At 32.3% G+C, this 13,623-nt stretch overlaps 1 protein-coding gene and 1 pseudogene across 1 annotated transcript; one reads left to right on the top strand and one right to left on the bottom strand.

Moving 5' to 3' along the window:
• On the top strand, positions 1-4,939 carry LOC142618588 (benzyl alcohol O-benzoyltransferase-like). The gene is made up of 2 exons (XM_075791530.1): positions 1-516; positions 3,822-4,939. Exons 1-2 carry the CDS (start codon positions 70-72, stop codon positions 4,719-4,721), a joined length of 1,347 nt encoding a protein of 448 aa, XP_075647645.1. The 5' UTR covers positions 1-69; the 3' UTR covers positions 4,722-4,939.
• A 969-nt stretch (positions 4,940-5,908) lies between these two features.
• On the bottom strand, positions 5,909-7,465 carry LOC142619277 (uncharacterized; annotated as a pseudogene).
• Between the last annotated feature and the right edge of the window lie 6,158 nt (positions 7,466-13,623).

The raw sequence follows: 13,623 nt of genomic DNA on the forward strand, positions 1-13,623 counted from the left end.
GCTGCAACAACCACTGAAAACTTCTTCATTATTCTTCTATACTCTCATCAACCCCCCTTTCTTCTTGGCATGGCACCACAAGCCACCTCTCTAGTATTCATAGTAAGAAGATGCAAACCAGAACTAGTTGTCCCAGCTAAGCCCACACCCCATGAATTCAAACAACTTTCTGATATTGATGACCAAGAGGGTCTTCGGTTTCAAATTCCATTCATACAATTCTATAAATATGATCCCTCAATGAATGGTAGAGACCCTGTGAGAGTCATTAGAGAGGCACTTGCACAAACACTTGTGTTTTACTACCCATTTGCTGGTAGGCTTAGGGAAGGACCTGGCCGAAAGCTTGTAGTAGAATGTACTGGTGAGGGTATCATCTTTATTGAGGCTGATGCTGATGTTACACTTGAACAGTTTGGTGATACACTTCAACCACCATTTCCATGCTGGGAGGAGCTCCTTTTTGAAGTTCCTGGCTCTGGAGGGATCCTTAATTGCCCTTTATTGCATATTCAGGTACATATTTGGTTAAAGAACTCCTACAACATCTAAGTTGTTGGATCATTGGATGATTATAACAAGAAAAAAAAATTCCCTAGCCTGTTAAAGTTTCCCGCGATTATTGGGAAAATCATTTTTGCCTGAAAACCACATGACAAATTTAAAAGAAACTTTTTAAAGTAAGCCAGAGATACAACTTTTGTCGTAACTTGTTGGAGCAATTAACTATATGAATGTTGAAAAAAAAAATTTATGGATCAACGTGGAAGTGATTATTCACTATCCATAGTCAATAAGTTGTTAAAAAATCATTTCTGTAGAAGAAGAAAGAACTACCATAAATTTATTAGTTAGTGAATTTTCTTAGGTGTTTTTTGCTGAAAGTGAATTTCCTTAGTTACAGCTATTTAAAATAACTTTTCTATTAAGTGCAACTTTTAGTCATGCAGGGCAACTCCACACATTTTGGGGTCCAAGGTAAAAATTAAATTGAGGCATTTAATAAATTACAACTTACTTATTTGTGGTTTAATTTGGTCGAAATTTAAGTTGCCTACCGATAATTTAAATTTTGATACTTTACCCACCTGAGGTTAGTCTAATTAGATTTCTATAACCCATCTTTGTCAAAAACATAAGAATATGTTTGGTAACTGTTTTTCCCCATATTTTCTGTTTTCAAAAACAATTTTCAATTTTTGAGACTAAAAAACTTGTTTAGCAACTCAAAATGGGTAAAAAATAAAAACTGTTTTCAAAACTCAATTTGTGAAAGAAACTGAAAACATGCAAAATAATGTTTTCAATTTTCAAAAGCCAATGAAAACACGTATTTCATTTAATGAATCTATCTCATTTAATGAATTAACATTAAAGTTAAAATCTTAGTAACAACATATTTTAGTACTTTCTATTTTTTTTTCTTAATTAAAAAAACTATCTTTTTAATTTCAACTAACCAAACATGTTTTTTATTTCAAAAATACAAGAAAATTATTTTTTTTTCTTTATATTCCCAAAAACAAGTTTTTGAAAATAGAAAACAAAAACTATTACCAAATATAACCTAACTAAATATGTAATTTTGCTCTATTTTTATGTTTCTTTCCTCAAAAAACATAAAATTACAAGATCAAATAAGATCAAAAAGAATCCAGTGGAACTCTTACATCATGAGATTTCAAATCACAAGTATGCAATTTAAATTTCGGTCAACCTCGAATAGGAAAAGTGTCCAATTTTAAATCATAGATACGCAACTTAAATTTTAGCCAAACCACATGCGGGTAAGTTGTAATTTACCCTTTAATAAATTTACATATTGAAATAATTTTTTTTTCATACTTCAAATCTACTCTTTTCATTTTTCAAACACAAAATAACTAGTTAAATTTTTGTATTCAAATTTATCTAGAGAAAATTTTATAGACTTGATTAAACTTGTTATTCTTCTTACTTTTTTTTTCATATCCAGGTGTATATTTTTTAGTAGGCGTTTGTAACTTAAATATAGTTACAACCAAAAGAAACTCTATTTATAAAATTATAATAATTAGAATCAAAACAACTTCAAGCGTAGAGTTATAGAGTATTCATTATATTACTAAATGAATTGGATAAAGCAACATAATACAATTGAAAATATACACTATCCATCGGTTAAGCAACCAAATACTAAAAACTTTTAATGAACTTATATTTTAATATCTTTAAATAAATTTTAATTATAAATTTATTTACCATTACTTAGTTATATATTTTTTTTTTTCATAAAGAATATTTTTTTGTTAACAACTACAATGTGTGTGTGTGTGAATGTGTATATATATTGTACAAGCCCAATTTTCCCCCAAGGGCTGGACTCTATATTTGGGCCCACAATTTACTTATTTTATGGGTTTTGAGTATCTTACAATGAATAGCTCCTAGGTAGGTTCACCAAAAGGCCTGATACAGTGTTTGATCTCTTCCCCTCCCTTTGCTCTCTTTCCCTCCCTTTGATAACTTCTCTCTGGATGCTCATCTACTTTCTCTCTTTTTCCCCAATTGTTTAACCCCTCTTTCATTGTATCTTCTATTATTTATAGCTTGAGGTTAGTGGTAGAATTATGATTACTCTCTGATTCCGCTAGTGCGGGTGGGGCCCAATCTAATTATTCTTGATAAGAAAAATGCTTCATTGGAAATGGGAGTTTGGTACATTGGAACTAGCGTTGACCATTGAAACTTGTTCGGCAGCACAATCTCCAAGGGTATTTAGTCTGCTAAAGTACCGGCCAATCATGCAGTACCTGAGGTGTATTTGTATACTGTGATTACAAGCAATGACCTAACGTTTTTGGGCCGCCCACAGGCCAATCATGATGGGATGGGTCCAGGGGCGATACTATTCATGGGACTATCCTAGCTTGAGCCCTAGGGAAGTGGGCTTCTGACCTTATGCTATACATATATACATTTAATTTTTTAAAATATGGTAGTAGACATAGTTGTGTAAAGCCACAAACCAACTAATTTGGTTAAAAATAAAATTTAGCTACAAACTTGGTTGGACTTAATACTTACATATTCCCACTAAAAAAAATTAACATAGTTACGTATTTTGAAAATCCAACCATTAGATTGCATGTTCTTTATGTTCGTGCCAATTGAAAGTTGTTTATTATTTGATCCATAAAGTTATTTTTTATTTATAATTTTAAATTATAAAAACTTGAAATCTAAACATTTAATTGATGACAGAATTATTAATTTTTTATTTTTTAGAAATTTTGCAAATATATATATAGAAAATAATATATAATTCAATGATAACTTTGTCAAAATTCACATCAAATAAAAAAATATTGAGTGAAGTTATATTAATTAACTACAACTAAGTTTGTAGCAAAATTTTATCATTTAATTAACAAAGAAATATATATATACACACACAGACACACATTTGTACTGTTCTTTTTAGAGTTCTACTTAATCAGTACTTTCACTCTTATTAAAAAAATTTTGAGTACTTTCACCTTGTTAAAAAAAAACTACTTTCTCAGTACTTTCTTGTTTACAACAATACAACATTACAATTGGCTGTTTGTACTAATTTGTGTCAAAAATTACTTTTGCTCAATGTTCCTTTAACATATATGATGAATTATAATTATAAGTTTTTTTTTTTTTTAATTTGAAAAGTAGAATCTCTTTGTGCCAATCCTACGATTTGATCCTCGAACACTCACACCGATCCTAGTAAAATCTCAATTTTGATAGCCTTGATCATAGATATGTCTCTTTTCCAATAATGTCATTTTGTTGATTTGACCTGACAGGTGACGCGTCTCAAGTGCGGTGGATTCATCTTTGCCATAGGTCTTAACCACGCCATAAGCGACGGAATCGGACTTGTCAAATTCATGATGGCCGTAGGCGAGGTGGTGCGTGGTGCAACTTCCCCATCCATTCTACCTGTATGGCAGAGACATCTCCTTAACGCGCGTGACCCACCACATGTGACATACGCGCATCCCGAGTACGACGAAGTTGTCGACACTAAGGGCACCATTTTCCCACTCGATGACATGTCCCTCCGCTTCTTCTTGTTCGGACCCACTGAGATTTCTGCCCTCCGTAAATTTGTGCCACACCACCTAAGTCAATGCTCTACATTTGAGTTACTCACAGCCTATCTCTGGCGTTGTCGCACCATAGCGATCCAACCCGACTCGGACGAGGAGGTCCGCATTATTTTTGCAATCAATGCATCTGCAAAACTCAACCCTCCATTACCAACCGGTTATTACGGCAATAGCTTTGCATTGCCTGCGGCGGTTACAACTGCAGAGAAACTGTGTAAGAAACCATTGGGTTATGCTTTGGAATTGGTGAAGAAAGCGAAAAATAAGGTGAATGAGGAGTACGTGCGGTCATTGGCTGATATGTTGGTCATTAGGGGTAGGCCCCACTTCACTGTGATGAGGACCTTCCTTGTGTCGGATTTGACACGTGCCGGGTTTAAAAAGGTGGATTTTGGGTGGGGCAAACCAATTTATGGTGGGCCAGCCAAAGGTGGGGTCGGGACTATACCTGGTGTGATTTGCACGTTTATTCCTGTCAATAATGGTATGGGAAAGGATGGGATTGTTGTTCCGATTTGCTTGCCAGCTCCAGCTATGGAAATATTCGTTAAGGAGTTGGATGGGTTGTCCAAGTTTATTGGCTCTAGCTTGTAAAATGTAAATCCACTCACTGACTCAATGTGATAAATAAGAGATGTTGTGTGTGACATCGAAGTATAGAATATACGCCGGAGTGTGATCACGTGTAGCCACATCTAAAGTCTTCTTTGTAAAATTATGATGTGGCGCAACATTAGTATCTAATTCCTTGTTTGTAAAATTATGATGTGACACAATATTATTGGAGGCTATAAAATTAAATTTAGACTTTATTTTGTGGTTAAAATGTAAAGTGCACCCTCGAAGTTTGATTAAAATTTATTTTAGTCGTATAATGTCTCTAACTTTCAGTTTTAAATCTAATTTACATTTTAGGTTTTAGGTTTTAAAAAAAATTGTAACTAAGGTATCAAGTTTTGATTAAAATAATATTATTTTATATGACTCATCATTTATTAAATACCAGACACACTATTTTACATAAATATTTTTTAAGAAACACTATTACACATAAATGGTTATTAAGAATTTTGCATCTCTCTCTCTATCTTAATATATATTTAGGAAAAATATTACATCATTTAATATTTGTTGTTTTGGACCCGTTTGTGGTGGAGCTATGCAAGACTCATTTTCCATTTTCTACACTAACTACATTTGATTCTTGCGACCAGATTTAGGGTGAGTTTGGTTCGGCTTTTTGAAGTTGGGCTTTTTGAAAAAGTTGAGTTTTCAAAAAGTGCATGATGAAAAAGTGTTTTTTTTTTTAAAAACTGAGTGTTTTGTAAAAGCTGTTAAAAATTGCTTTTTGAAAAAGTTGAATGTTTGGCTAGCACTTATAAAAGTTGCAATTTGAGATATAAATTACCAAAAAGGACAATATATATATATAAGGGAGTTTATTGCATACGTAAATCAACTACTTCATATACTTACTAAATAATAATAATAATATATTATTGGTATCATTTTAATAATGTTTGGGCAATTTTTCTTTTTTAGTGTCATAATTATTTGTTATTACCATTAATGACTTCTTATCAATATTAATTAAATCTAAATAATTTTCATCATCATGAAGCACAAAATGAAAATGTAAAAAGATGATAAAATATACACCAATAATCCAAGTTTAAATTGTACTACATAAAAATGTAAAAAAGATGATAAAATACACACCAATAACCCAAGTTTAAATTGTACTACATGATATTAATAAAAAAAAAAAAAAAAGACAACTACTAATTATTATCCCCCCAAATGGAATTAGCAATGGAATCGAAGAACCACCATCACAGGGTCTGTTAAAGATCCTGAGTTCTGCTCATAACTGCTACCTGCTTCACTATTATGTTCTCTTCTAGAAATTGAATCTCGATTGGCGTTTATGAAGCCCCTATCATCCCTATCATTGAGTCTAACAAAATTATGAAGAGCCATAGTAGCAGATACAATAAGTATTTGGATATGGAATGGAAAAGATGGCATGTTTCTAATAATTCTCCATTTATTCTTTCACACACCAAAAGTGCGCTCAATCGTATATTGAAGAGATGAGTGAGCATGATTAAATTTTTCATGTCTAGTTCTAGGGCTTCCACCTCTCCTTCGAAATTCCTGAAGATGGTATGAAATCCCCTTGTATGGTGCCAAATAGTCTTTCATCATTGGGTATTCAGAATCAACTACATAATATTTCCCTAGAAAAAAAAAATCAATTGTATTAACACACACGCAATATGTCATTATAATGAACAATTGATTAACTATGGCACAAACCTGGTGGTGGGTGCGGAAAGTTGTTACTTTATCTACAAATAGTATCAAGAAAAATGGAGGTGTCGTGTGCTACACCTTTCCATCCAGGAAAAACAAATGTGAATAACATATCAAAGTTACATGCAGCCATCACATTTTGGATTGGATATCCCTTTCTTCCAAAGTATGGAATGGACTTCTCAGTAGGTACAACCGCTATCACATGTGTGCCATCAATCGCACCGATGCAATCCTAATAAAAACATTAATAGTTTTTTGTTCCACATGCATTGTATTATCTTATAGACAATAGCACTTATTCAAATATACAATAGTACACATACTTTGAAATGTGGCCAATAAATTGGATGATCTTGTATTTTGGTTGGAACTTCACTAAAAGTTGGATCCGAAGGCTTTACATATGCAGCTGCCAAGCGAGCACCCAACAGAGTGATCATCTTCTCAAAATGTCTACTTATGGTTTCACCTGAATGCTGAAATATTTCTTGAACCATTCGGTTTCATGTTCCATGACCAAGTATCAGTAAACAGATTGCCACTGACTCTTCTAACCTTATATTCCTTGAATGTTGAAGTCCATAGTCATGTTGTAAAACTTGACACAAATTATGAAACACCTCCTTTTTCATTCTAAACATATTGTAACACAATTTCTCATTACCTTCCATACAGTGTCTCACCCAAGCCCACCCTGTTTGTTCAGAATCATAACAAGGAGTCTTATTAATGTACTTATTGAAATATGTCACAACTACTTCACAGGTAACTGCCACAAGCTAGTAAAACTTCTCATCAGAATTGTCATTACTATCATCATCATTAGAATCATTGTCACTGTCATCATCACTGTCACTACTCTCACCATCATCATCATCATCATTGTTATCACCATCATTATTATTGTCAGCATTGTTATAATCACCACCATCATGATCATCACAGTAATTTCTGTAATCCCCATCCATTAATAGTTCCATAAAATGGCCACTCTCATGAGTACCATTATAATCATCCATATTGGTTTAAGCTACACAACAAAGTAACAAATAGTCAACCATTGCTAATACTACTTTAATATAAATCAACATAATAATCAGAACATCAAGACAATTCAGAACATACCAAGACAATTCAGAACATCAAGTACATAACACTGTAATGAAAATCTCAAATGTGTTTACATTACACATATATTAGTCCAAAGCTAATACTAAATATCACATAACTTAGTTTAAAGTTAATACAACATAGCTAATACAACATAATAAATACAACATAGCTAACTTAGTTTAAAGTTAATACAACATAGCTAATACAACATAGTTAATACAACATAGCTAACTTAGTTTAAAGTTAATACAACATAGTTAATACCACATAAGGTTGGTCACTTCTTTTGGTTATAAATAATTCCTTGTAGCCACTCTAACTGTGACTCTGGGTCCTTGAAAGTTAGGAACATCTCCCTACGTGACCTTTTTAGTAAGATATAGGAAGCTTGAACCACAAACGTACTTTCCACTCTAGGAAGTGCTCTCACAATCGCCATGACATTATCAATTGAACTTGGTGACTCTCGAGAAGTACCTTCAGACCTATTCTGACATACAGTTATTAATTGACTAATACGATCGTCCAACATTGCAGCTCCTCCTATCTTTTTTTTTTTCTTTTGTGACGGTATTGATTCACTAGTTCGCTTTTGTCCTGAACTACGTGATTGACTAGTATGTCTTTGCTGCAAACTATCAATGTCTAAACTCATGTCACATTGGTTATCCTTAAATTCAGAGCTACCATTTGAATCACCAGCACCCTCTTCTGGCATTGTTGGAGGGAATGTATTTGAAGAAGGGGTCCATGCAGCTACCACAGTTGCTGCAACATCCCTAAACATTATATCAAGTTGTTCTAGATTCTGTGGACCTTTCTCTTGAAATTTTTTAGCTTTGGGTAATTCCTAAAAAATGTAATTGTAATTTCACTCATATAACAATAATATATAAAAAACTATCTCCATCATATTAATAAAATACTCAACTCACCTTCAACTTCAGGTCCCACCAATAATCAGGAGCAACAATCGTTCCCTTCACTGCATCCTAACCTAAACCTTTGTCAAGATTCCTCAATTGTTCCCACGCGATCTCCAATCACCTTTTAACACATTCCACCTACTTTTTAATTGGTCCTTATCATAATTTGACTGGTCTCATCACAAAATTTGGTCACCAAATTGAACCAACCTTTTGTACTAAAGCCAGCACCTTTTGTTCTATTCCCGGCTTGATATTGTTCCACACAAAGGTTACAAAAAAGTAGTTGTCCATGTTGGATTAATATCCCAATCTGCTCTAGCCTTTTTTACCTCGGGGTTGGAAGTGGTCTTTTTACCCATCTATAAAGTTAACCACCATAAAAAATGCAAAAAATAGAATTCATAATATTCCATATAGTGATCTTAAAAATAATCTTAATCCAACAAATCAACTGCAGTATCCAAGGTTATTAACCTTGAGAACAAATCATACAAATACCAAAATAACAATTTACGAGTCAACTAGATTCAACTTTACATTAAATTCCAATTCTAAATGAAGCAAAACACTTCCACTCCTCATTACTAAAGACCAAAAAAATCACATAAACAATAAAATTTGCAAAAAAAATCTACCATTCAATACCAAAAAAAAAAAAAAAAACATTGTATAGCTTACAATTCTTAAACTAAGCAATAAATTCTTACACCAAAGCATTCAAAACCCAGAAAATCACATAACTAATAATCAACAAAAACCACAAAAACCAACCCAAAAAACTCAAGCTACCACTCAGTACTAGAAAACATAAAAATAAATATAACCCCATAACATAACTAAAACTTGAAAATTCATATCAAATAAAAGACTTTCAACCACAACCTTAAAAACCCAGATAATTAAATAACTAATAATCAACATTAAAACACAAAAACTTGTGTGGGGTGCTGATGGGGTGTGCGTGGGCTGCTGATGTGGGGTGCATCAGCAGCGGACGCACCCCGCATCAGCAGCCCACGCACACCCTGCATGTCACATACTCAACGAACCACGACAATGTAAATACCCAGTATTCCAGAATGTAAATACCCAAATACAAAATGTAAATACCCAATACCCAACAAACCACATCAGCAACCAAACAAGCCCAATATTCCAGAATGTCACATACTCAACGAACCACGACAACCGGCATGAAAAATATTTATATTTCTTTTGAAAATTCTTCTTTCTTTCTCATTCATTATATTTCTAAAATACCCAAATCATGCTAAAATACCCAAATCAGATATCGCATAACTTAAGACAGAGCATCCACAAAATAAAATAAAAAAAATTACGAAGCATGTACCCACAAATTTTGTTCAGTACCCAGCAAGAGAACAAATAGATCTTTAGCAAGAACAAAGCATGCAAGATCTGAAAAAAAAAAAAAAAAAAAAAAAATTAAAATTAAAATTAAAATTAAAATTTGATAGGTAAAAAAAAAAAAAAATTCAAATCAGTGTTGGCACCTGGTGGTTTTTGGTGTTTTGTTGATCAAAACTCTACCTTCAAAATGTATTTCTCAGATCAGATTAAGCAAATAAATTTTTTTAAAAAAAATTACAGAGGAAGGCCCATTGAAGAAGATGAAGAAAGAAGAAGAAGAGGAAGAAGATTTTCAACGGGTGACAAAAGAAAAGAGAGACTTACGCGCAAGGAGAGGCTTGTAGCAGCACGGAGAGGGTGGAGGTGAGAGAAGAGATTGTAGGATATTTCCACGAATTCCTAAACTTGTGAGAACAAAATATAGAGAAAAAAACACACGCCAAAGAAAAGTAAATACACGCACAAAACAGTTATTACGTGGTTCGGCAATTTGCCTACATCCACGGAGTTGCAGGGATTTTACTATTATCAGGGAAAAGTACAAAGGTGCAGCTACAATCAATTTTCTCTCTCAAAACCAACTACAACAACGACGAAACCCTAATGACAAAAACTGCATTTTTTACCTCCTGCGCACAGGATACACAATGGGCTACAAAACGGGCCAGAAAATTTTTCCCGAGGTCGGCCCAAGCCGGAGCACTCATGGACAAGCCTCAGAAAATCTCCCATTAAAAAACCACGCAATACTATTCGGGTCGGGTCGGGTTGTTAACCAGATCAAACATAAACTAGGCTCCACAAAGCCCAACAGAGATGAAAGGCGTAAGGGAGCTGGCTTGCGCAAAGTAAAGAGATGAGATGAGAGGAATGAGAGGCACTGTGCGTGAGACTCTAAAGTCACCTTGTCCTTTATTGAAGGGCAATTTAGTAATTGCCAACTCACCCCCAACAGATATATTAAACGCCCACGAACTTTTAACAAAATGGACCATCAGAGCTCCAAACATCAAATGCGCGTTCTCTTCACAAATATAAAACGCAACTTTTTCCAAATAGCTGCGTTTTATACTAACCAAACACTATTTTTGGGCTGACTTTTTTGAAAACGCAACTTTTGGGCTTCAAATGCTGAAACAAACGGGTACTTATAATATATTATATAACCAGAGTACAACTACAAAATGACATAACCTTTGTAGTACTATTTTCATGTGTGTCCTAATAAGTTTTACTATTTACTCAAAAAACAAGGATGCTTATCCCACATTAGTTGTGTGTGTCTAGTGTCCATTGTTTATGATCTCAGTCTACAACTATAAAAGTTAAGTCCTTTTATAGTTATACTCTGATTATGTAATGTATTATAAACCCATTTTAAACACTAGTATTACTATTTTTGTGTGTGTTTTAATAAGTATTACTGTTTACTATAAAAAAAAAATTTTTGATTCTTGCAGCATGACCACAAACGGAAATTTAGGAATGACACTTTTTTTATTTATTTTAATGATACATCAATAGTTGAGGTGGAGGATTTAAACCCTAGATATATATTCTTATTAAACCATGCAATTTCGTGTTGATTTGCTTAACTTGCATTTAACCTAAAATGACTTAATTCATATAAATAAATATCATTTTTTATGTTACATCTATTTAAATTCTAATATAATTGAGTAATTAAAAGAAATTCAATAGTTATATTGATTAATTCTTCATTGAAACTCTAAAGCCTCTAACAATTTTATCTAAAACAAAGAGCGAAAAAAAAAATCTTCTTTCAAAGACTAACTTTCTTTGATTATCTTTCTTTCTTCTAAGATTATCTTTTATATATATATATATATATATATATCTATTAAAAATTTTAGATTATCTATTAACATGAATTACTACCCGTATGATTTAGTGCCCTTGATATTTAATTTTTGGACTAGTCTTATGTCCCATAGAGTGCTACAGTGGAATTCAGAGACTAATTTTCCAGTCATAGTTTGATTGTTTCCTTGTGAAAAAAAGAAGAAGGTGATCTTCTTGAGTTTGTTCGTCCCTAGTTTTCCATGTGAAAAATATACTTGATTTTTGTTCTTCCATCATTTCTACGTGGAAAGCATATGACAGACTATAGTGCGTATTTGGAGTTTTTATCATCAGGCATTCGCGCCTAATGATAACTCTTTATTATTATATTAAGAATCCAATCAGTTTTTGGTATAAGCAGAGATTAAACCTCAAAGATCTCTTATTCAACCATCAAAGATTTTACCGGTTGAACTAACTAGAAACCATTAATCTGTGTTCAATTGGGCGACTAAAAATAAATTGGACCTTTATATAATATTTCATTTGTACTTCACACAAAAAGTAGTAAATGTTGTACACATTTACAAAAAAGTGGTAAATATTGTATACTTTTTGTAAATGTGTACAATATTTACCACTTTTTGTGTGTCTACGATATAAAAGAATTTCCCAAAGCAATTGTTTAGTAAAAATAAAATAAAAATTTGCGATAGCAATGGTTTTTCTTGGGCCATTGTAATGGCCCAATTTGGCCGTGGTAAACCAATTATGAGTCTGTAGGGGGTTTCCAATGACAATGGAACCAAGGGAGTTTAGGGAGTTTCCTGTTATATCAAATTAAAATTTAAGTTTCACAAGTTATAAAAAAAGGGTGAATAAATAAATATAGAAGGAAAAAGTATAATTAAAGAGGAAAAAGATACAAAATCTATTGTTTATATATCTTTCAAAAGTGTTATTTATGAGTTTAACTTTAAATTATTTATGTTGTGACTTTATTTTTCATAAAAATGTATAAATAATAAAATTTGGAAATAATTATATAATAAACTTTGAAAAAATGATATTGTTTTTATTAAAGGTTTAGACACACAAATGATTATTATATGGTTTAAAATTGTAATAATTTAATCATTTTATCTGTCTAACAAAAATTTATAGAAACTGTACTTGAGGCTTATCGAATTATTAATAATCTTTATTGAGAATTTTAAGTGGAAATTTGAATATGAAAAAAAAACAATACAACTTATACAGATATAAAATAAAATAAAATCCAATAAATAAATACAATATAATAAATATACGATATTTTAATGGGTTTCTAACATTAAAATACTGCTTGATATTCACGAGTGGTATTTTATTAAACAGATTGGGCTTAAGTATTATATATAAAAAATTATGATGTATGTGTTGTGCTTGTACATAAGCTCGTATGAATGTACATATGTTTGTAAGTATAAAATAATATATTTGATAGTTATAAATTTCACACTCGCGGACTTAAATCCTAGCTCGATCTACTACTCTAAAAAAAGATAAGTCGAGCTCTAGGGGGGTTTAGTTTAGCACTCAGATAATAGAATCAACTGTTTCAATTGTAGGGCATCAGAGTTAAGTAGTAAGGGATTGTATCATAGTGTTTAATGGTTGCTCCACAAAACCAAAATGACCAACTTATTAGTTAACTTATTCTAAAGCATAGAATCGCACATAAGCATTATGAAAACATTGAAATTTTTTTTTTTTTTTGGAGATAAACATTGTAAAGAGTCTGATTGTTCAACAGTTTGATTTGTTCAAATTTCGCGTAATAAAGTTATGATTTTGATATTTTTACGAGTGGACTAGCCGATTATAAGAGTCAATCCGGAAATTTCCTGGAACTTTCCTAAACTCTCTACCATGATCAGTCTGTGTGATCTCTATTATATTCTCTCTTTTCTCAAACTGAG

Source organism: Castanea sativa, chromosome 12, assembly GCF_040712315.1.
Source record: "Castanea sativa cultivar Marrone di Chiusa Pesio chromosome 12, ASM4071231v1".
NCBI classification, from domain to species: domain Eukaryota; kingdom Viridiplantae; phylum Streptophyta; class Magnoliopsida; order Fagales; family Fagaceae; genus Castanea; species Castanea sativa.

What these genes read in the sequence shown, in the direction of transcription:
- LOC142618588 (XM_075791530.1), top strand. Translation starts at nt 70, where the DNA reads ATGGCACCACAAGCCACCTCTCTAGTATTCATAGTAAGAAGATGCAAA. An exon ending in GCCCTTTATTGCATATTCAG is followed by an intron (nt 517 to 3,821) that starts GTACATATTTGG and finishes TTGACCTGACAG; the next exon opens with GTGACGCGTCTCAAGTGCGG.